A 25,723-nucleotide genomic window follows, 5' to 3' on the forward strand; every position below is an offset into this window, starting at 1 on the left:
GGAAATATACGAGTAGTTGTTACTATTCATAGCCGCTAGAAGCTGTTGTCCTTTTGGGGTGATTAATCTTGATCCCCAATGTGTATTGTATGTTTAGAGTTGTAATCTCCTCCAGCCAGGAATATGTTACCCAATTTTTTAAAAAAATCTTCAAATTGTTCTTTTTTTATCTTGTGTATTGGTGGGCAATAGACTGCAGATATTGTTTATATATTTATTTATTTATTTATTTAATGGAAAATCTTCTTTTTACAATATAAAGATATATAGACATTTTTAACACTAACCTAATAACAAGTAAATTTATCACAATAACATATTACCTACATAAAATACTTAAAATACATAAAATACATAAATTACATAAATACTCCCTCAGTTGGTTCTTAAACCTGGTTTGACTAAAGTTGGATTTATAGTTTGACGTAGCGTAGACGTAGACGCAACGCAGACGGAAGAAACGGACTGTAAACGTAAGAAAATAATATGCCAATTTATAATTCAACGTAGCGGAATTTTTGCGCATGAGTAGAAAGAATGACTTAATTCAACAACATAGCCTATGCCCTATGCTGTAAATTATACATTATACGAACCGTAAACAAACTTTGTGTTTATTTATTTATACTATTATTTATTATAATATATAGGTATCCGTTTTGGTGTTACATGGATTAGGAAATACACGAAGGTATGCTCCTAGTGCCGTGGTATTTCCAACTATTTTGTTTCATTTCCTACTCTTTAAAATATTTAATAATGTTTATTGGATTTACCTATCGTATATGTGTGGATACCCCAGAATTAGACTAATAAACAACTCATGTTTATCTGAAATATTGAAACTACACCATGATATATTTTTATTAAATTAATAACTTAAGGCCCGGTCTTTTCACCTCCGAATAACTATTTATTGGGAAGTTTATCCGGCAGATTTCATGTAAATCTGTCAAATAAACCTCCGAATAATAGTTTAATAAATACTTTTATTCGAAGGTGAAAAGACCGGGCCTAATTGTAACAAATAATTAACAAAATTCAAATATGTTAATAAACACCTTAACCTTACAAAATGGATGAGGGCGTGTCCACTTTGGGCTTTGGGTGACAGAACAAAATTCTTGATTTTGATTGGCCAGACATAAGAAACGCACTGTAAAAGATGAAAGTTGGTCAACTCTTCCGTTACGCTACGTTTCTCTTACGTTCCGTCAGGCGCTTGCGTTCATTTATAAACATAAGAGTACACAAAACTCGGTGTTGAACTTTTCCAGTGCGTCTACGTTACGTTCTACGTCTATGCTACGTCAAACTATAAATCCAACTTAACTCCCAGCAGATCTGTAGTTTTATTAATTTCATTACCCAGTCTATGAAATCTAGGTATAGGACTATTATATCCGTAGTTAGTATAATGAAAACTAATTGAGAATAATGGTTTATCTCTAATATTTATAGTGTTTAATTTAAAGTTGATTAGCTCCAACAAATCCGGGCAAGTTATATTACCCTCCAAGATTTTATGAAGAAATAAAAGATCATTAATAATTAAAGTTTTTTCAATAGACAACAACTTTAAATGATTACTTATTCTCTGATAAGAAGAAAATTGAGGCATATGTAATCTCCACCGACAAGTTCTCAAAAACCTATTCTGGACTGCTTCCAAAGATAAAATATGTGATCGATAATGAGGTGACCACACTGGTGAAATATACAATAGGATGCTGCGTACTAAAGATAAATACAAAGTCCTGAATGTAGAAACAGAAAATTCTCTAGAGTTTCTAGTTATAAATCCCAAAGTTTTCAAAGCTCTACTAGTAATAGATCTTAAGTGTGAGACAAATGTCAAAGAACTGTCAAAAATTACTCCTAGATCCTTGATCTCACTAATTTTCTCTAAAGGAACATAATTAATATTATAAACAAAATTTACAGGATTTGTTGATCTCGAGAAAGTTATTGTAAAACATTTGCGTGGATTTAAAGACATTATTGGTAGCCCAATTAATAAAGTAATTTAAATCATCCTCTAACCTGAAACAGTCAGATAATTCAGAAATTTCCATAAATAATTTCAGGTCATCAGCAAATAATAAAAACTTACAATATTTAAAACATGAAGCTACATCGTTAATGAAAATATTAAATAGTAAGGGTCTAAAATTTTATCCCTGTGGGACGCCAGAACTTGCGTTTATAGGAATCGAAGTAAAATTTTTTATTTTCACATACTGAATCCTGCATTGTAGGTAACTTTCCAACCAATTCACTAAATAGTGTGGAAATCCGATTTTAACGAGTTTTTGTAAGAGTAAATCGTGGTTCACTGTAATGCATTCGAAAAGTCAGTGTAAATCGAATCAACTTGGCACCTCTTTTCAAAGGCAGAAGTGATACAATGTTGATAAAGCAGTAAGTTTGTGTTGGTAGACTTACCCAGTGCCGGCGCTAGGGTATAAAGTGCCCGCCTGCAAAACTAGCACAGGCGCCCCCACCCCGCACACATACACACAGATACTCGTACAACCCTAGTCTCGGGAACATTATGTGTGTTCAAATGGAACAGTGAGACCCACATGTCCGAAGATCAAACCCGTCACACTGCGTAACATGACACCGTATCTATCTGACCCACCAAGCTGTACCACCACCCCTCCCCATCGCAGAACATAACGAATAAGGGTAAAAACATTACGAAGATACATGGATGAGCACGGTGTAGGTCGCGATCACGGTCGCTGCATCGATATCAAAACAAACCTTCATTTTCTTGTGAGATCGCACATACCAAGGATGTGTCACCGGTTCACGCTTGCGACCTTGCATCGCGGTTTACAGCGATGTCGATGCCAAAACAGGATACGGAAAGTATCTTCGGTATGTTCTGTTCGTCATCGATGTAAACCTCGACCGCGATCGCGAGTTACACCGCGCTCATCCATGTATCTTCGGCATGTTTTTACCCTTACCGAAGATACTTTCCGTATCCTGTTTTGGCATCGACATCGCTGTAAACCGTGATGCAAGGTCGCGAGGGTGAACGGGTGACACATCCTTGGTATGTGCGATCTCATAAGAAAATGAAGGTTTGTTTTGATTTCGATGTAGCGACCGCGATCGCGACCTACACCGTGCTCATCCATGTATCTTCGGCATGTTTTTACCCTTAGGAGGCTTTGTACTGAACGTTACCTTGGATGCATTGGGTAATGGAACACATCCTCTGTATTACTTTATGTGGTTAAACCACCTGATTTTAGGGGTAGCTAGAAGAGCTTTTCTCCCTATTAATGACTTGATTTTGGACTTGTGCCCTAAAAATGTGTGTTCCGGGCAGCGAGGCACCGACTTAAGTTGGTGTCCCGCTATCCGCAAATGTCCCCGGTAAATAAAGTTCGGTTACAGTTTTATTGGACCCCTCATCTGACAAAACAACTTCACTTTAACTTTTTTAAGAAATTGGATAAGAGAACTAAGATTGTTTTTTGTCTCATTTCTTCTTTTTCAGCTTTTATTTTTCGATTTGTGCCCCAGATAATTTTTTTTGAATCCATTTTTATTTAACTAAATAAAAATAATAACTTAACCGTAAATTAATAATAGTACTGAGTACTTAACACATATTATTTTATATTAATTGAATGCTAGATTCTTTAACTGCAAAGTACAACTGACAAACTATTCTGTATTATAATCACATGAAATAATACTAAATCTAAGAGCTCTAAACTAAATTTTATATAAAATGTTTATTTTAAATATTATTATGTTTTTATGGGATTAATACTTAACTTGATACCTATTGTACATAATACTTAAATAATTAGACAGGCGCAGGCGGCAAGAAAACAGTATCACAATCTTGTTTATTTTACTAGAAATCATTAATTTCCTCTCATAACTGCTGATACAAAACTAACAACTTGCAAGTAATTTGAAGAACATAAACAAAGCATTCTCATTAAGAGCAAAGTTGTTTAGTTGAAATATAATATCTTTGACCAATAAATTACATTACTACATGGTAAGAATTCTATGCCGCATTGCGTATTTTTGTATATTATGTGATATGCAAAACTATCAAACACAGATTAGGGTATTATGACGAATTTAAACCACATTTAAAAAATGAATTTTTCTATTTTAGTGTTTTACATAAAACCAGCAGAAAAAAGCTCATTTGGCGCCCCCAAACAGGGGCGCCCGCCTGCAATGCATCCCTTGCAGGCCCGTTATCGCCGGCCCTGGACTTACCACTCGTAAAACCATGCTGTTGTTCGATCAGAATATTTTTACAATACCATGACAAGGGTTTATATAACATCAGTTCAAATAATTTAGGTATTGCAGAAAGTAATACTACGGGACGATAATTAGCAATATCATTTTTCAGCCGATTTTTGAATACAGGGGTAATAAAACTATCCCGCCATTTAACAGGAAATTGTTGTAATTTTAACGAAGAATTAAATAAATAATTTAGTGATTTGGAAAGACTACATTTACAATTTATCAAAAAATACGCAGGGATACCATCCGGACCACTAACCAGTTTACCTTTTAAAGAGCTAATTCTTTCATAAACTTCGCTTAGGGAAATTGTATAAATGGAATGTCACGCTGCTTAAAAATATCGTATTGCATATTTGACACATCTATATTATCATTTTTATAAACACTAGAGAAATGAGTAGCAAATAAATTACTAAAATCTGTACCACTTTCAGCAATTGTACCGTTATAATGCATTTTATTGGGGAGACCGTGATCTTGTTTCAATGAGTTAATGTGATTCCAGAAGTATTTTTTATTTTCACTAACCTTCAGATCAATACTAGAAATATAATTATCATAACATGTTCTTGTCAAAGTTTTACACTGAGCTCGAAGATTAGAAAAGTTTGAATAATCACCAGCTGAGTTAGTATTTTTAAACTTAGCATGAGCTGCCTTCTTACAAGATATCAACTTTTTAAGTTCAGATGAGAACCAACGAGGATATACAGATGGTTTGTATTTTCTAATAGGTACAAACAAATCTAATGCTATTGTTAGAATCTGATAAAAAATTTCAATGCTAATATTAATATCATCATTAGCTAAGAAATACTCCCAATTAATTGGAGCAAAATAATCATTTAAACCTATATAATCAGCATTCTTAAAATCATAATACAGAATATCGCAAGACAAAGGATTAATATCACTAACAATTAATTCACATGAAAGTGCAACATGGTGGTAATTGTTTGACAATAAAGTGTCCACCGCTGTGTCAACAGTAATTGATTCCAGAGCATCATCATTACAAAAACATAAGTCAAGTAATACTCCATGCTGATTTGCAACTACATTGGCCTGCCTTAAATTCAAATATGAAAAACTTTCACAAACTGTTAATGCAGGATATTCTGCAGGGCAAGAGACAGAAAGACCATCCTCAGTAGAATAATTCCAAGTTGCTTGTGGAAGATTATAGTCTCCAAAAAGATATAAGCTACTATTAGGGTTGTTTTCAACAATAAACTCTACTGCAGAGCAATGATTCACATAAATATTCTGATTTGATGATGGTGGATTGTAAACAGCTCCAATAATAACAGTTTCGTTATGGCTTGACAAAGAAACAAACAGATGTTCACCATTAATAAAGTGAGTGGTAAGATGCGTTGATTTAAACTTACTATCAACTAAAATTAAAACTCCACCACCTCTATTCTTTGAATTAGTATTTAAGTTTCTATCAACTCTGAAAACACTATAATTGTTAAAGCAAAGCTCATGATGAGTAAAATTATCTGTCAACCATGACTCGACCAAAATAATAACATCATATACACAATGTGCAATTTTTTCACAATTGTTGGCATACCACGGATATATTTAATAGAAATAGTTCACCATTATCTTTTCTTGCCTGAAGTTCAGACCGAACCATTTTTAGCTGGTCTTGCTAAAATTTAGTGTTATCGTAACTAATTTTAACTCCATCGGTAAGTTTATTTTTAGATTTCATTGCATAAAAAACAAACAAATGAAATAGAGAATGCGGAAAAATCCCCTTACGAACAATTCACACATCCACTACTTCGGGCTGGGAAAAATTTTTTGAATAGAATCGAAGATCCAAACACCAGCTCTTAGAAATGTGTTTCGCCCTCTTCAACCTCCATGGGCTCATCGGTGAAGATGAGAGGTTGAATATCTTCAAAAATGTGTTTCAAAAATTTCATTGCATCTTTTATTACATAAGAATTATTTGTAACAACTTTAATAGGCCTGGATCTACCATGATTTATTTTGCCAACTCGTATTACTTTAAGCACAACATTAGAATTTTTACCTAGTTCATGAAGGATAGGTTCCAAACTGGCTTTATCTCTATCAATCCTTTCTTGCAAATTGGTACTAGAAGACTCTTTAACATTATACACCATTAAGTTGTTTGACCTAGTAATACGGTCCTGAACTTCATAGGATACCGTGTCTTAGTTTATCGAACTAGCGCCTGAATTTTTTAAAACTTGAGCTTCCTTTTCCAAATTGGTAATCTTATCCACCAAGGAAGAAACTTTGTTCTCAAGAGCAGCAAATTTATTAATTAATTGGGGACCTTTCTTGAATGTAGATTTACAATCATCACAAAAGAAGATCAATGCTCGTTTTTGAACTACAATAGCCCTCTGTTCACTGGCACACAAACTAGAACATTTTTCTTCCAAATGGAAATAACCACAGCTATCGCAACGGGCCGCTTTTTCGTCATCAGCGATACTAAGACGGCATTTTTCACATTTCAGTGGCATTCTAACCTCAATTTATTTGCCGTTCAATAAAACTATAAAAAATAATATTTCCGCTCGGAAAAATTATATCAGGATTACAACTACACTATAAATTCAAGATCCAACAACTTTTTGTTTCAATTTTAGTTTAAAAACACAAAAATACAAAAATTATTAATTATTACAGACAATAAGGCAATCCAAACCACGTGACCTCTGGTTGGCACACAAACTAACAAAGAGGTTATGTTTGTATCTATTTTTCAATTATTTTTCATTGTTTATCGTCGAATTTTGTCTATTTTGGATTCATTTGGATTTCGTTTCCTGTTTTTGTGAACTTTGTAACTTTACCACAATGCAAACTGATTATTTAAGGAAATTATTATTGGAAACTCCAGATGTTGCGAGAAAGGTAGGCGAACCAAATTTTATTTACTGTCATTTTGCCCTGATATTTATCAATAATGATGAATTTTGCAAGCAATAACATTATTTCTTTTATTGTTTTAGATATTTATTGAAGCTGAAAATAATTGGGATTTAGATCCATACGCAATTCAGTCAGAATTGGATTTTACAGTAAAGTGCAGACCATCAAGTTACTATCATAGATATTTATACATATCTGGTGGAATCTCGCAGTTGCTACTCTAAGCAGCAGATGAAAGCATACAAAAGCCTTCAGGCACATAAATATTTTACAGCTGGATTTGTTTTGAATGGAGTAAAAATTGTTAATGATTTCCTGATTTCCATATTATTGTTGGAAAGGTATGCCTTTATTTTATTTATTCACCATTAAGAAATATATGGATAACAGTATTAGTGTCTTTTGGATAAATTGGTTCTAAATATTAGATTTATTTACGTTTATATATCTGTATGAAACCAGACATATCGTCGTCCTAATCTGTAAACTGCGAACTCCATAATTATCTGAAAATTATTTATTACTGCCATCTATTTGAATTACTGTCATGATTGTTCTAAAATTATATTATATGAATGTCTGATTTTAAATAAAATATTCTCAATCATTGTAAAGAACGTAAATACTCTAATAAAAATAAATTTTTGTAGTTCAAGAATTTCCAAAAAAATAAAATATTTTTTTAGGTGAAGCATTTCCAAAAATCTAATGCTAAACGACTAAATGCTTGGGTGGGGTGATAGCCAGTTCTGATGACATAGCAAATGCAGATTGTATGCGTATGGCCGGTAATAGTGAAGTCTGCAGCAATCCTATTTTTAGCTGAGTGTGCCCAGGGCAAGACAGACGAAGAAGAACCCAATGTTACAGCTACATGGTTTGGAGATAGCAACATATGCATTCTCTGATGAAAAACTAATGAGTTTTGAAACTGTTCGGTCAGAGTGCTTGTTGAGCTCACTAAACGAACTGAAATATAAGATGGCTTTGGCATTGTGTTGCAGCGATATGAAAATGGATATTCATTTTTAATTATAATGTACTTCTTCATCATGAGTAATTATGTATTGGTCTTTTAAATGTGTATTTATTTTTGTAATTAGTATCAACTTGTAATGATAATATACATTTATCGTTTAAGGTATGACTATGTTTTGACTCTAAAATAAATTATTTAAAAATCGAATCCTGACTCTTTCTGTTAGTAACTACCCATGGATATCACAAATAGTGATTACTGATAGGTTTGTTCGTAGAATGATCAGCAACTCTTGCCAACCATCAGACACATGCGCATTCGTAGTCTATGAATGCTAACTATTAACTGCTCATGCATCTGATGGTTGGCAGCAGTTGCTAATCGTTTGTGTCGTACTACGAACAAACCTATTAGGTCTGGATCCCATGTACCAAAAAAAATGATTAATAGCAAGCTGAAAATTTGTTAATAGCTTAACGGTGTCCACTTGGACAAACTTTGATGTATTGTGACACTGGAACAGGGATAGTTTTAATTGTGAAACAGTTTGGAAACTCAGATTTGGAACATCAGATTACAAAAACATCCCATATATTTTGTCGGACAGAACATCCAATCGATTTGTTATCCAAAACGAAAAGTTTATAAAATAGTCAATCTAATGAATGTCTTTAAATACTATATTAAGCTCAAAATCACGACAAAAAACAAATTAAAATTAACATTATTCTGATCAGTTGGACTTCCACAGTTCACTACTATACAAGTCACAGGCATGTTGTCAGCACTCAAAATCACCAAAAACGTAAAGTTTATAAAATAATTAATCTAATGAATGTCTTTAAATACTATATTAAGCTCAAAATCATGACAAAAAACAAATTAAAATTAACATTATTCTGATCAGTTGGACTTCCACAGTTCACTATTATACAAGTGACAGGCATGTTGTCAGCACTCAAAATCACCAAAAAGGTAAAGTTTATAAAATAATTAATCTAATGAATGTCTTTAAATACTATATTAGCTCAAAATCAGGACAAAAAACAAATTAAAATTAACATTATCCCGATCAGTTGGACTTTCACAGTTCACTACTATACAAGTCACAGGCATGTTGTCAGCATTTAAAATCACCAAAAACGTAAAGTTTATAAAATAATTAATCTAATGAATGTCTTTAAATACTATACTACCTCAAAATCACGACAAAAAACAAATAAGAAAAATCAATAATTACATTGAGTTTAGGTTAGGAACAGTTTTGTGTGCCAACCAAAGATCACGTGGTTTATCTTTGACAGGTCGATGGATTGCCTAATAATGACAAGCATGTGCACGATTTATAGGTTAGGTGAGATGTTAGTGAGATTGTTAGTGAGTCATGCCAATCTTCAATAACTATGTTAGTAGCCTGCAAGTAGTCTTTTTTTAAAGTCATTAGTCTCGTAGTATTTAATATTGTTTTTGATTATAATAGCAGTTCCACCATGGGCTGTACCATCTGGGTGTCTAGTATTGTAAGTTGTGTAGTTAGGTATTTTAAAGTAGCTTCTACTTGTGAAGTGAGTTTCTGATATTAACATTATATCAATTTTGTGACTAATGATGAAAGTTTTTACCTCAAGACATTGTTTGGCAAGCCCGTTGGCGTTCCAAAGTGCAATTTTTAATAACTTATTCATTTTGTTAAATTATTGACGACTATCGTTAGGAGGTTTAGCAGTGTGGACAGTTGTTCCGCAAAGCCTTTAAACATCGATTTTAGTTCAGACAGGTCGTTAGCAGGAGTAGAGTGTGTTAAATTTGGTGCTTGTAAAGTATTCTGAGATGTGCTTGCTTGAGGTAGTTGGTTTGTTACTGCTTGTGAGTAGCTAATGCCTGGATTGATGGTTCTTCCAATATTACTCGTTAGTGGGGTTGTAGGTTGTTTTTGCCGTATGGTTGGATATGTTTTTTCTGCAATTCCTTATATATAGTACATCCTTTATAATTTGCCGGGTGGTTTCCTTCGCAAAGAATGCACTGAACATCGTCAGATCTTTCTTTTCTTGTACAGTGTTCAGTAGCATGATCTCCGGTGCATTTTACACATCTGGGCCTATGTTGACAGTATTTTTTTGTATGCGCATACCTTTGACATCTACTGCACTGTGGGATTTCCCTCCTTGTGTATGGTGGTTCAAATTTAATTTTATAGCTTAGCAAGTGTTCAACATCGTAAATTGTTTTATTGTTTTCTGCTGATTTTAAGTCAATGAACATTGATAAAGGTTGCTTAGTTTTGTAATTTTTTAATGTTCCACATATTTACTACTGAGTACCCCAGCTTTTCGATTTCTTCTTTTAATTCTGTCAGATTGGCTGAGTAGTGCATATTTTTTAATACGACTCTGAAGCTGCGTTCGTCACGAGGCCTAAATGTATGGAATTCTGTTTTTTTCTCAGTTAAAGCTTTAGTTATTGTACTATAATTTTCTTTTTCTTTGGACTGTATTTTAACTTGATCGTGATTTAAAACTTTTATTTCGTATCCATTTTTGGCTATATTATTTAATAGTGTGGTGAGTGGGGTCACATTTTTCACTCCATTTACAAAATATGGGAGGTGGTTTTGAGGTTTTTTTAGTTTGAATCTCAGTTTTTTCAGTTTGAACTTCTTCATTTTTTGCGTCATTATCTGCGTCGTTAGGCAACTCCTCAAATCGATTTTATGTATGAACAGGTGAATTTAGCCAGTAGTCATTAATTTTAGTCTGTTTAGTTACTCTGTGTTCAGGGCTAAGTCTGACTCTTTCCTAGTGTTTTCTACAGTTTTCCATTCTTCGTCTTGACTAATTTCTTGGTTATTTTTGTTTGGCAAGGGTGGGATATTGCTAAAGTATAGGGGTTGTTGTGTTGTTTGGTAATATGGTGTGGGTAAAACCTGAGGAAATGAAATGTTACCTTGTACTAGTTGGTCGCTGTTGATCTGAATTTGCGGAGCGTAAGCCACTGGCTGAGTTGTAAATTGGCCTGGCTGAATCATCACTGGTGTTAGAACTCCTTAGAAATTTTGCTGTGGCTGCATCGGTTGAAACGGTGAAGTAATATTGTAGTCCATTTCGCTGAGAGTTTTTTCCATTTTGTCATTGGAATCACTTTCAATTTATCAATAATAAAAATTGAGTTTATTATTTTTAAAACAAGTACCGGGTCATTCGAATATATGATATTAAAAACACATTAAAATAATTAAAATCACATTAACGGTTACAGTATAAAATATTTTAAAATTGGCTGGGAGAAATGCGACCGCTTTGGTCTAAGGTTTGTGGTCGACTTTGAAAAATAATTTTTGTGGACAAAAATAATGGGACAAAAAATTGTCCGAAATTTTCCTTCTTGTCGGAATTTTTTTTGAAAATTCGAGAAAAAAACTACAAAACGATGTTTGTCATTGTTCAAGGAGTATGTACACAACTTTTCAGATCAAAATTTTTCCAAAAGTTTCCTTCTGGTCGGAAATTTTTTTGGAAAATTTTGGGTGCAACTCTAAGTCACGCCCTTTTAAATGTTGTACTTAGTGTGTGTACCAATTTTCAGCTAATTCGATTCAAAAGTAATCGAGAAAAACTCTTTTAAATTTTTTTTTGACAATGCCTCCTCTTAAGGACGTCGATAACCTAAAAGAATTAAGTTTTCTGTTCGTTTGCCCCAACATTTTTGTCAGACAATTACATTTTTTGTTTAAGAATATAATTACTTGTAACCTACTACTTTTTTTTGGAAAAATGGTTGTGAAGATAAGGGATGCACGAACCCAGCATAGTTTAAAAGTATAGTTTACTAATAAAAATTAAATCTTTTGTCCGACTGTAGATTTGCCCCAATATTGTTGTCGGACACTTAGATTTTTTTTAGTTAGAATATGATTATTTATAACCTCCTATTTTTGTCGGAAAAATGGTTGTAAATAAAAAAATTCCAGGAAATTGACATCTTCGGCGCCTCCGACTGCGCATAAGCCCCGTGAAAATTGTCCGACGATGTTACCACATTATTGTAAAAAGGCTTTATGATAGGTTCTGTTAAAATTAGCCATGTGGTAATATATTCCCTAACAACACAAAACATTCCAGGAATGTACTATCAAAGTTCTATTAATGTTTGAATGTACTAGACATTCAAGGAACATTCGGTGAATATCTGATTAAGTTATTCGTGGAATGTTACCACAAGACATTCTATGAACATACTACCAATGTCCTATATTTTAAGAGAGGCCATTTACTATTCAATTTGCATTCATTTTCAAATTTGCTGCGCGTGTATATGTATTTAGGCAATCCAAACCACGTGACTTCTGGTTCTGGTTGGCATGGCTTACAGGTTACAGAGGTTATGTTTGTAATATCATTTCATTTCATCATTTCACTGTTTATCGTCATATTTTGGATTCATTTGGATTTCGTTTGCTGTATTTTGTGAACTTTATAAACTTTACCACACTGCAAAGTGATTATTTAAGGAAATTATTATTGGAGACACCAGATGTTTGGAGAAAGGTAGGGCAAACAATTTTTATCAATGTTCATTTTTCTCTGATATTTATTAATATTGATGAATTTTGCAAGCAATAACATTATTTCTTTTATTGTTTTAGATATTTATTGAAGCTGAAAATAATTGGGGATTTAGATCCATATACAATTCAGTCAAAATTGGATTTTACCATAAAGTGCATTCCATCAAATTACTATTATAAATATTATAGATGACAGCATACAAAAGCCTTCAGGCACATAAATATTTTACAGCTGGATTTGTTTTTAAAGTTGGAGTAAAGTTGGAAATCACAAGCAACAACTTCGTAAGTACCTACAAGAATATTGAGGAAATCCAGCTCCTGGATACTACTGGGCAAACTAGAAGATTGAAGAGGACAAAGCCTTTTGAACTAGTTTGAGTGATAGTGAAAAGCAGAGCATAATGTTTGTGTATGTTAGAATAGTGCGGTTAGAAAAGCAGAGCATAGTGCTTGTGTGCTTGTTAGATTAGATAAGAGACGCTATGGGTAAGCTCTTCATTTTAAGGAACAGTAGTAATTTAGGTTAAATTAAATTTGCTCATTGGTCAGAGTTATGACCAGATTGTAATTCTAATGAACAATTCAATACAATGAATCATCATCGTAGTGATGATTATGGAAAAAAATATATGACAAGATTTTGTGCAATAAAAATGTTTATATTTATCAAGGATGTATTATTTGGTATGGCTACATATACAGTCGGAAAAATGAAAGAATACCCATGAATGAACATATAAAACACACTGTATTTTCCTGTCACCGTGTCACAAAGAAAATTGTCCAGTGCAAGTAACAATAATTATTACATGTACTTGTGCTGACCAGTTTTTTGTGTGACACGGTGACAGAAAAATACAGCTTGTTTTATATGTTCGTTCATGGGTATTCTTTCACTTTTCATACTGTACTTCTGGTATATTGTCGGTGATGTGACAATACCTCCTATCTGCTTTTTCATGAATTTTGTAGGAGATGAAAAACTTGTTTGGGCCACCTTGTGTTTTCATATATTTTTTGATTTGTTTTGTAGTAAATTCAACTATCTATTTACTACAAAACAAGTCAAAACTTACGTATGAAAACAGGAGGTGACCGTAAAAAATGTTTTTCGTCTCCTGCAAAACTCATGAAAAAACATATAGGAGGTATTGTCACATCACTGACGATATATTTCAGAGAATGTCTAAAAAAATATACTTTGAATATCCTAAGAACATTCATGGAATGTTTCAACAAGACATTCAGTCTAAACAATATACTGTGAATGTTCAAAGAACATTCGTAGACATTCATGGAATGTTCCAACAAGACCTTCAAGGAATGTTTAAAATGCTGACATAGCACTTTCCTGGGACTTTCCAGGGACGTTCGTGTGCTTTTGGGGACATTCCAGGAATGTTTTCAATGTCCTGTGTGTACCTTCTAGGAACATTCCTGGAATGTTTTGTGTTATTAGGGTTTATTATTTTCAAAAATTTGACATATTTAGCGTGTCCGACTCGTCATACGGCCCAATATTTTTGTCCGACAAAATTGTTTTCGCTGTTTTTATGATAAAAACCATTGATTAAAATAAAATGACCAATGTGGTTATAAATTATTTTCTTGCATAAAATTGACAACTTCGTGACAGCTTGACAGACAAACGCCCCACTACCATAATGCTCCAAGCTCCAAATTTGTCCGACTCCACCCAAATAACAAGTACACAAAGTTTCGACGGTGTGGTCATAAATAATAATTTTATTTGTGGGCCAAAGTACTATTAAAGTCGGTTCGCTAAACTCAGACGCAACTGGCTAGATATTTTAGTCGATAATTTTTTTGTTTTTTCCCAATTTTGCAAAAATTGGCAAAATTACTAACTAATAAGTGATTATTAACTATTTAGTAATTATTTTTTGCCAATTTTATCAAAATTGGCAAAATTACCGACTAAAATATCTAGAAAGTTGCGTCTGAGTTTAGCGAACAGACTATATTAATATTCCCGTAGGGCTTGACACGGAATTAGTTGTCTATGGATCATCTGACATTCACACGGAATTCTCAAGCTTTATAAAACCCCATGAAAATGAAAAGAAATTTGTTCCAACGGAGGTAGATAGTTTGAAGGACACTGCAGTTATTATGTTTTCCAGCGGCACCACCGGACTTCCGAAAGGAATTATTCTTAATCACTTGGGACTTATGGGACAGGTATCAATTCTAAAGTAAGTCACTACTTTATATTCGGAAAGATAGAAGCGGATTTTGCTCGTGATAAGTAATATGGGCAAACTATACGGGGATATGTTGAATTAGTCGTGTACATGAATTTCCCACACAGGCGGAAAACAGAGCGGAGGACGAGGGTAGTTATAAGGGGTCAAAGTCGCGGTTTTTATTATTTCGCTCATGATCGAGATACTGCACCAACATTTGGCAATAAGTAGGTCATGACATAGCTAAGTAAAATCTCCAGGGGCGGAACGCTGCGTTGGAGAAAAAGGGAAGGGGGGCAGGGGGAATATAAAAATTATAAGGGGTTTTTTGTGACGTTCCTGATCGAGATAGTGCACAAAAATTTGGGAATACAGTAGAGCGTCGATAATCCGAACTAATTGGTATAGAGGTAGTTCGCATTATCAGATTGTTCGGATTATCGAACATATGTTCAAAATACATACAAAGATCATAAACATAGTGCATATGTACATATGTACGTACCTTTTAGTTACAAGGAATAAAACACCTACATAATAAACAAATATATTGTATGTATTTCTGCATATACAAAACAAAAATCCGCGGTCATATTTTGCCAATATTGTCATATTAAATTCAAAAATTCGGTCCGCGATCATATTTTTAATTTTATAATTTTTTTTGCGTTCGGATTAGCGAACGTTTGGATTACCAGGATACGGATTATCGACGCTCTACAGATCATGACGTAACTAAGCAAAATCTCCAGGGGCGGAACGCTGCGTGGAGGACAAAAAACGAACCACAGCTTGCCATCCCTTTGTATTTGTCCCCCACGCAGCATTCCGCTCCAGGAGATTTTGCTTAGTTACGTCATGACCTACTTATTCCCAAATTTTGGTGCACTTCCTCTATCATAAGCGTCACAAAAAAAAATAAAAACCGCGACTTTTAGCCCTTATAACTACCCTCGTCGCCCGCTCTGGTTTCCGCCCCTGGAGATTTTACGTAGTTATGTCATGGTCTATTCATTCCTAAATTTTGGTGCACTATCTCGATCACGAACGTCACAAAAAACCCCTTATAATTTTTATATTCACCCCTACCCCCATCCCTTTGACCCCTACGCAGCGTTTCGCACTTGGAGATTTTGTTTAGTTGCGCCATGACTTATTTATTCCCAAATTTTGATAATATGTGTATATTTGATAATACTTGAGCGTCATAAAAAAATAATAAAAACCACGACTTTGACCCCTTATAACTACCCTCGTCCTCACTCTGGTTTATGCCCGGAAAGTGATGTACACGACTAATTCAACAAATCCCCGTATAGTTTGTCCATATTACTTGTCACGAGCAAAATCCGCTTCCAGCTCTTGGACTATTACAACTGTGCACCTATGCATCAGTAGATGTATGTTATTTTTAATCGGAATTCACTAAACAGCCAGCAACGTAAAGGTACGTTTTTACTGGAGCGGCTGTCTCGTTAATCGCTGAGAGATCGTTGCTGAACACGGTTGCCAGATTGGGCTATTTTAGCTCAATTTTAGGATAATTTGAAAGCGTCTAGGGGAATTTTTATAAGCAGAAATGGTTGAGGGATTTTTGCTACAGAGTTGCCAGATGTGATTTTATAGATCCCCCACTTAGAAACTGAAATTCCCTCAAATTGAAGCTCAAATCTTACAAATTTAAATTTTTGCCGCATTTTAATAAAGTAGTAATCATAATATGTAAAGGACAGTAAACCAAAATTGTTCTAGGTACTTATCAACAGAGGGCCATGGAAACATTTGTTTGGATTATAGGTCCTATTGTCTTCGATTATATTAGAGTATAATATACAGTTCTATGTACATTCGCAAATTTAATTTACTATGACCCCTTAAAATCTTCTTAAAATCTAGACGGTTTCAAATTATCCCAAAATTGAGGTAAAATAGCCCAATCTGGCAACACTGTTCAGCGACGATCTTTCAGCGATTAACGAGACAACTGCTCCAGTAAAAACGTACCTTAACGAAGTAAGTAAAAGGATAACAACAGAACGGCGTATTTGGTGGAGGCGCCCCATGTTACATCTGGCAACACTGTTCAGCGACGATCTTTCGACGAGCAATCGTTGGAAAGCGGAAGGGTAACGAATATGGTAACACAAAACAAACGCAAAGACATTGCCAAAACAGCATTACAGCACATCTCCGTTTCTATTGGTCCCATCGTAGCGTAAGAAGCCTCGTTGGAAAGAATAAGACTTAACGAATAATAATATGTTAACATAAAAAAACAAACGCAAAAGACAATGCCTAAACTGCATTACATCATATCTTCGTTGTTATCGGTCCGAATACTACGTGTAAGAGGTTAAACGAAAGAGGAGGAGGTAACGAATACATTAAGACAAAAACAATGACAAAGACATTGCCAAAACGGCATTACATCATATATCTCCGTTGTTATCGGTCCGATTACTACGTGTAAGAGGTTAATCGAAAGAGGAGGGGGTAACGAATACGTTAACACAAAAAACAATGACAAAGACATTGCCAAAACGGCATTACATCATATCTCCGTTGTTATCGGTCCGATTACTACGTGTAAGAGGTTAATCGAAAGAGGAGGGGGTAACGAATATGTTAACACAAAAAACAATGACAAAGACAATGCCTAAACGGCATTACATCATATCTCCGTTGTTATCGGTCCGAATACTACGTGTAAGAGGTTAAACGAAAGAGGAGGGGGTAACGAATACGTTAACACAAAAAAACAATGACAAAGACATTGCCAAAACGGCATTACATCATATCTCCGTTGTTATCGGTCCGATTACTACGTGTAAGAGGTTAAACGAAAGAGGAGGGGGTAACAAATACGTTAACACAAAAAACAATGACAAAGACATTGCCAAAACGGCATTACAGCATATCTCCGTTGTTACTGGACCGATCGTCGCGTAAGAGGTATCGTTGGAAAGCGGAGGGGGTAACAAATATGATAACACAAAAACAAACGCGAAGAAATTGCCAAAACGGCATTACAGCACATCTCCGTTTCTATTGGTTCGATCGTGGCGTATGAGGCCTCGTTGGAAAGCGTAGGGCTTAACGAATATATTAACAAAAAAATAAACGCAAAAGACGTTGCCTAAACAGCACTATATCGTATCTCCGCTGTTAATGGTCCGATTTTAACAATTATAACGTTCACTGATATAGGAGGGGGTAGCAAATATTTTGAGACAAAAGCAAACATGACAACATTGCCAAAAGGACACTATACTATATCATCGTTGATATTGATCTGATTTTAACATCAGAGACATCAAATGAATGGAGCATATAATACAAAAAAATTAGACCTGCAGCCATCTCCAAAAAATTTTATATACGTTTAAAAAAACCAATAGACCTACGGGTTCATAAAAAATACGATATGTTTTGTAAAAGCATCAGCTGTGCCTGTGAATTTTTTGAAATATTTAATTTAATTTCAACCCACCTAAAAAAATAAAATCGAAAAATTGACGTTTTTGGCTGTGCAGCGAGGGGTGTGACGGGCGCTAAAATTGCACTTAGACCTATTTTTTAATCACATTTAACATAAAAAAATTTAAAAAAATAAATTAAGTTTGACAATCTATAACTTTATTATTTGTGCTCCGATTTTCAAGATTCTTGCATCAGTTTGTAGGTACCCCAAGTAGCAATTTGTCGACGCGACAACGTTGTCTACCGCGTGGCAACGTTTTCTTACAACGTTGTTATTGCCTAAAAGACGACCCTATTCTGCACTGATTTGGTGGACGATTTTTGAGTTGTCTTGACGTTGCCTAGGCAACCTCCTGTTTAAGCAACATCGTTTCGTAACCGTTGCATAAGACAACTGAAGCGACTATAAAAAGCACCTGCGCGTGCAATGGTTGCTCATGGAGTCAGACTAGTTATGTTGTTAACACCTGTATGGTGAATGCGAAAACCAAAAAGTAAACTGTTTTGACATCGTATTGGGTATTTAAATTTATATGATATAAATACATAAAGGACTTATTACCTGATGTGAAATTTATAAACGCATCTCAGATTACCGTCAAATATGGATATTTCACCTTTAAAAAACACACGCGCTGCTTTTTTTATGACATTTTTGACAAAAAATATGCAAATTTAAAAAATCAAATATTAATATAAAAGTCAAAATTTATGTTAAAGATATTCTGTATAAATTTAATGTATTGATGGTGCTTTTAAAGTTATCAGAAAATGCCTGCATTTTTTATATTCTGTGTTTTAATTTTCTTTACATCCCAAAAATCTCAAGTAAAACCAAAATGGCGCATTAAACAATATTACCAATATTACTAAAAAAATACCTAATTACCAACCTTAGACGGATAAGACAACTTAGAAGTACAATCGCCAACCAAACCCGGCCGCGCCGACTATCAAAACCATTTTAGAACGCACCCTCTTATTGGGTGACAGAGGTCATGTGACCAGTGTCAAAAGTGTATCATTCTCATTAACAGCGTTGCCACATTTAGTAGATTTCTACATTTTTGGTAGATTTTTGATATTTTTTAAAAAATTCTAGTAGGCAATATTTTTTAGTAGATTTTTGGTATATTTCAACAGAATTTGATCCATTTTTTCGAATCATGAGGAAACTATAATAAGTCTTTTTGAAAAATTTAAACGCAGAATGAAAGACTGCATTATTTAGAAAAACCAAAACGTTTCTTTTGAACGAGATATTTGGAATTAAAAGTCACTAAATTTTTTCTTTTTTTCACCCCTGTAACGTATTAAAATAAACATAGAAGTTTTCAGGGACTTTCGGTCCTCGGTAATAACGTAATCTTTCTCTGTGCGTTTAAATTTTTCAAAAATACTTATTAGTTTTCTAAGGATTCGCAAAAAACGAAAACATTTAAAATACATTGAACATTTTAACAGACGACATTTTGCGACTATCCCCTTAAGTTAGCTGTTGTTTTTATTATAAAAAATCCCAAATATATCCCAAAAATACTTAAGTATATTTTAGTTTTTGATTTAGTAGATTTTAGCTAAAAAATGATAATTACCAGTTGGTGGTTTGGAATAATTAGGTTTCCAATTTTGTGGAATTGCTCTTGGGACATTTAGGACGGATGTGCATATCACTGTATTACTGTGTATTTACATGGCCTAAAAAGAATCTACTGATTTTGTGAAAACAAAACTAATGAAAGAGTTAAAACTGACCTGGCAACCCTGTCTACCAAAGCAGATACAAAGATGGTTATCAAATCTCAAATCTACTGATAAAACAATGGAATGGAAACCAGCTATTAAAAAAACAAATAAACAGGTTGTTAAATAAATCGAAAATTTCTATCAAAATAAAATATTTTTTTTTTTTATTTAGCTAATGCCTCGACAACTAATGGCCATTGGCATGGTAGGTACGGTAATTTTGAACAGTTAGGTACCTAGTGTCATGTGTAGTGTGTGTGTTGAGTAAGTGTCTTGTTACTTTGCAAAGTCGACGTCATTGTCTTTGCAAAGAGACGCTAATTGTATCCGAACGTCTGCGGTCCCTCCGGTGAGTACCGATCCCACAAGGACAGAAACTATATTCCTTTATTAATTTATAATAAATGAAAAATTTCTGACCCTGGTGAGATTCGAACCCACAACCTTTCGGATTGTTTCGATCCAAAGGTCAAAATAAAATATATAATAATTAGTTTAGCATTATAACATTTTTAAGTCGTATTGCGATTGTTGAAAAAACTGAAGTGTGATATGTAGTTGTCAAAATGGTAATAAATTAGTTGCCCGTATAACTACAGGTTGTAACATCGTAATGTCAGTCGGGGTAGGGGACGTTGGCCGAAACAACTGAAAATGCTCTCGGGGAACGTTATATACAGTGCATTTGTTTGTACTGACAACCAATGCGTCGAAAAATTGCTACTTGGGACATGTATTGATGTCGTTTATTATTATTCCGGTAACAAAATTTTTTTGCTTAGATGACATTATACGGGGGTGAATGGAAGCATTGTTTTTTCAACTAATTTTAAAAAATTCTGTGGAAAAATTGGAGGCTTGATTTTGTTTCATACCCCTTTTGTATTATCCTGGAGGTATTATTAAAGTTTTGTTTTTTGAATTATCCGAATATGTATCTTTTTTCTTGTAAGAGCTGTAATAAAAACACTGCTTTGAAGGTTTATTTAATTAAAAATATGAAACGCACTAAAATTAACAAAACAAAACAAAATTAACAACAAAACAAAACAATTCAATAGCGGGTTCGTCCACCTCTTGCAGCAACTACTGCACGCAATCTGTTTAGCGTCGAATAAAGATGTGTTATCCTTGACTGGGGAATAGCCCGATATTCCTCTACCACACCGAGAGAACAATTTCTTTTCTCCTAAAACACCGATTTCTTTGAGCAATATTTCTTAAAAGTTAACATATCCTATTAACTTAAACACACCGTTTTACATATAAAGAAACGAGTTTTTTAAACACAACTCAATAATTTCTTACAGATAATTTCTTCAATACTAAGAAATGCATTAATGTTTACATTTAATTTTCTTATCCTAAAGTTTTTATTTCTTAAATTGAAAACTACAAATATTTTGCAGTATAAGAAATATAATGTTAAGTTAATCCATATTTATATTTGTGAACAAGAAATTTTCTTGCAATCAAATAAATATTTTAAACCACAAGAAATAATTCTTCCGAAATACCCTCTGTAGTAACTGTGATTATAAAATAAAAACTTTGTCATTAATGCCGAAATGTTACTTGCAAAGAGATTTTCTTCCACAAAAGGATTGCGCAGATTAACTATTTATGATTTAGTCGTCAGTGTTTGTTAAGATAACGTGATATGTTCATGTTCATATAGATGGATGTTGGATTTATTGGTGTTCTTTAAAAATTAACGGATATTTTGAAAGTACGTACGTATATAGGTATTAAATAAAAGTAAATTGAGTAATTTAAGATGTAATAATAATATTGTTGCGTATCTGAATGGTTAAAAAAGAAACATAATAGTATCTTTATATGATTTTTAGGTATAATGATGGACGACTCTGAAATAAAGGAGCTTATTATTCTAACTGGGAAATATGCCACAATTTAAAGCTGGGACAGAATGATATAATATATAGCTTCAGAACAATATTAAGAAATGAGTTATTAACCAACTGCGGGGCCTTCCAGAAATGGTAGAACTTCATACATGTAAGTACCTTTTTAAAAATGTGTATACTTATGTATCAACTATAATAGGTTTCTTGAATGTATCGTCTTCTATAAAAAATATACAATACAACGCTATATCAAACATGGCGGTTGCAACGCTGAGGATGTTTTCTGTTAATTTATTTGAGATAAAGAAATCAGTTAGTCTAAAAGAAATATATGTTTATGGTTAAGAAATGTTATTGCCGAAAACCGTGAATTAGTTAATATGTATTAAATGACTTAGATAGATGTAAACTAATAATACTTTCCCGTAATAAAATTTCTTAATGATTAGGTATGCTGTCTCTTTCAGATTATAAGAAAATTACATATTATTATGTCTGCTTCAATGTTTTACATTGGTTGTTTTTTCCCTCTTGTTTTAGCTAAACAATGTTTATTGTGTGACTTAATATTATACAGATAAATAATTAATATTTTATTAACAAAAAGAAAAAAATAAACAAAGATGTGTAGGTTAAATAATGCATGTTTGAACTAAATATGATTGATTATCATTAGTATTAATAGTTCTTATGTGGGGCCGTGTATTTGTTTTTTTTTATATTTTCTAAATTTGTCAAAATAAATAACTATATCTTTATAAAATAAATTTATTCTTTCTACATAACGATTTTGTTTTAGTGAATTCCTGATATACAAAGTTCTATAACAAAAGAAGGAAAAATTGAGGAAGTTGGATTTGCCTCTCCATCCTTTTATTGTTGTGTAGAAGCCAGTGGTTTTAAGAGTGTAGAAAATATTTGTATGTAATAATAACGTTTTATATCTTGTTTTATTAATAAATAATGATTTTACCTTAACACAATGATTTATTTAGCCGTATGTAATATCACTTTATTTTCAAGAAATATTAACTTAACTCTAAATATACGTTTATCTCTGCGAAATATATTTCTTAACATTAAATACATTAATTATTAATAGTAAAATAATAATATTCCTTACTAAGAAATATTATTGCTCAGAAAAAAAAATTTTTGTAATGTGTAGAAAATATATTTTTATGACTAATAAAATTAATTAACATCAAGTGTAATTTCTTTCTGATAAATGGGTTTGAAGTTTGCCAAAAAGTGATAGTTCAATCATGTTTAAGATATATTTCTTTGGCTATAGTGGAATTTATTTGAAATATTTTAGAAAATTATATCTTACATACAAAGGTATATTTCTCAGGCAATATGCCAAGTCGATCTTTCTTAAATATTAATAAAGTTTCTTTATGTCAAGAATTTTTTTCTCTCGGTGCAGGGCCATAACGGTACCAAATTTTCTGGGGGCCTAGGATGACGGCGAATAGCTCTTTTTAATTCATCCCATAAATTCTCAATAGGATTGAGATCTGGGCTGCATGCGGGCCATTCTAATCTCATCAATCCAACCTCTATTTTATGAGTCAATCAGTGTTTTTATTTACAAAAAATGGTACAGCTCTTACAAGAAAAAAATATTCGGATAATTCAAAAAACAAAATTTTAGTGATGCCTCCTGAATAATATGACAGGACCATAAAACCAAATCAGCTATTCCATTTTTCCACATAATTTTTTAAATTTAGGAGAAAATACAACGCTTTCATTCACCCCTATATAATGCCATGCAAGCAAAAATTTTTTGTTACCAGAATAATACCAAACGATATCAATACATGTACCTACAAACTGATGCAATAATCTTGAGAATCAGAGCACAAATAATAAAGTTATAAATTGTCAAACTTAATTAAAAATATTGGGTGGCGGAATTTTGTGCCGGTGAGTGTAGTTAAAGTGCATGTTTTTTTGGAAATTATTAGAGTCCTCAGTCATTGTACATTTATTTTATCTATCTGGTCCATCTTAATTTTTTTTTTAAGTTTGAGGACATCACATCCGGAACAATTTTTTTAATTGTATTGTAAATTAATTGTGATTTTATACTTTCTTAGGGGCTATGTTGAAACTGGTATGATTTACTTAACTTACGCAACACTATTCTGGATATCTGCTGTAATATATCAGTTGATAGCTATCATTACCGGGGGAGCAAAACTTACAGTGCAAAAGTTTGATCCGCACCAGACGTGGTGCCTTATTGACAAATATAAAGTAAGTATTCTGTAAAGACAATTAAGAATTAATTTCGTTGCAGAGACCACCACTATCTGTTTAGGAACATTTCTATCTCATCAGAACTAGGGATGCCAACGATGTATTGATACATTAAATATATCGATATATTTGAAAATTAAATCGTGACTTGGTAATACGACTGGTGGCTGAGATATAGTGCCCTTAGTTCTGGATTAATTGGATGTAGTACATTCTTTCACGGTTTTTGCTCTAAATTTTAAAGCACCACTTGGATTGACATGAAATTTGGCATACGCATAGCTTACATGTCAGAGAAAAAAAGTGATATTGTGCCGATGTGTGCTTTTGCCCTGGGGGTGACTTTCACCCCCAGGTGTCCAAAATAAGTCCGAAAATGGATAAACTGACTAATTTTAAGTAACTTTTGTTTTATAGAGCTTTTTCGCCAAGTCAACACTTTCCGAGTTATTTGCGAGTGAATATGTTCATTTTTCAACAAAATAACTACATTTTTAGACGGTTTTTCGCAAATAACTCAAAAAGTAAGTATTTTGTCGAAAAAACGTTCTGAGCAAAAATATAGCCTGTAAAAAAAGTAAAAAAAATGGTATACGCGTTAGGTCTCTGGACCTCGTAGGACCAGAGTTATAGCTAATGAAAAATAGATTCATATTCACCAAATTTCAAATAGAATATTTCGAAGTGAAATATCCAAAAAATTAAGCACTTTTTGGGCCAAACCTATTATTACTGTTTTAAAGTGTTTAAAAAATCTTTATTTCTGTTTTTATAAAAAGTTTCTAGCATTAAATTTAAGCAAGTTACGCTCAAAATAAAGTTGGTCCCTTTTGTTTTGGCAAAAAAAATCAGGAAGACCACCCCCTAATTAGCAACTTAAATCAAATTATTTTACTTATGTTGTGTTTATATGATCTGTAAGTTTCATCGATTCAAAGTGCTTATTTTTGGAAAAATTTGGTTTTAAAGTAAAATTTTTAAAAATTTAAATTTTGAAAAATATGCTTTTTTTCAGAATAACTTAAAAGTTGTTAGAGATACCAAAAATCTCGAAAAACAAAAAAGTCACCATTGCTTCTATGAATATCATGTATTTTTTGTTTTTCTGTTAGACAAAAATTGATTAGGGAAATGAAGCATTCTGGCTCGCAATTTTTTCGTCCAGCATGGATTTACTTGAAATTTTTACAGAAGGTAGGGAATAGTGCAAGGATCATTTTCTATATCATGCCGCTGTACGCTAAAACCTTGGGGGTGGTTGTCACTCCATCTCGGGGGCGGGAATTTTTTATTACATTTTAACCATGTAAATCGATGTAAAAAGTAATTCTAAGAAAAAAATGTTTTTTACATTTTCTTCGTAAAACTAATATTTTTC

The 25,723-nt window shown here is 33.1% G+C and overlaps 1 protein-coding gene and 1 long non-coding RNA gene across 2 annotated transcripts in view; both read left to right on the forward strand.

The window, feature by feature from the left end:
- LOC126892163 (uncharacterized) overlaps nt 1-25,723 on the forward strand; it is a 140,838-nt gene that overhangs the window by 43,977 nt on the left and 71,138 nt on the right. The window contains exons 4-5 of the mRNA XM_050661636.1: nt 14,776-14,992; nt 24,183-24,342. Coding sequence (XP_050517593.1) covers nt 14,776-14,992; nt 24,183-24,342 — 377 coding nt within the window. The remainder of the gene's footprint in view (nt 1-14,775; nt 14,993-24,182; nt 24,343-25,723) is intronic.
- On the forward strand, nt 7,315-8,413 carry LOC126892164 (uncharacterized). The gene is made up of 2 exons (XR_007700700.1): nt 7,315-7,568; nt 7,914-8,413. It is a non-coding gene; the product is annotated as an uncharacterized LOC126892164 (long non-coding RNA).

The sequence above is a fragment of the Diabrotica virgifera genome, chromosome 9 (assembly GCF_917563875.1).
Source record: "Diabrotica virgifera virgifera chromosome 9, PGI_DIABVI_V3a".
Classification (NCBI taxonomy): Eukaryota; Metazoa; Arthropoda; class Insecta; order Coleoptera; family Chrysomelidae; genus Diabrotica; species Diabrotica virgifera.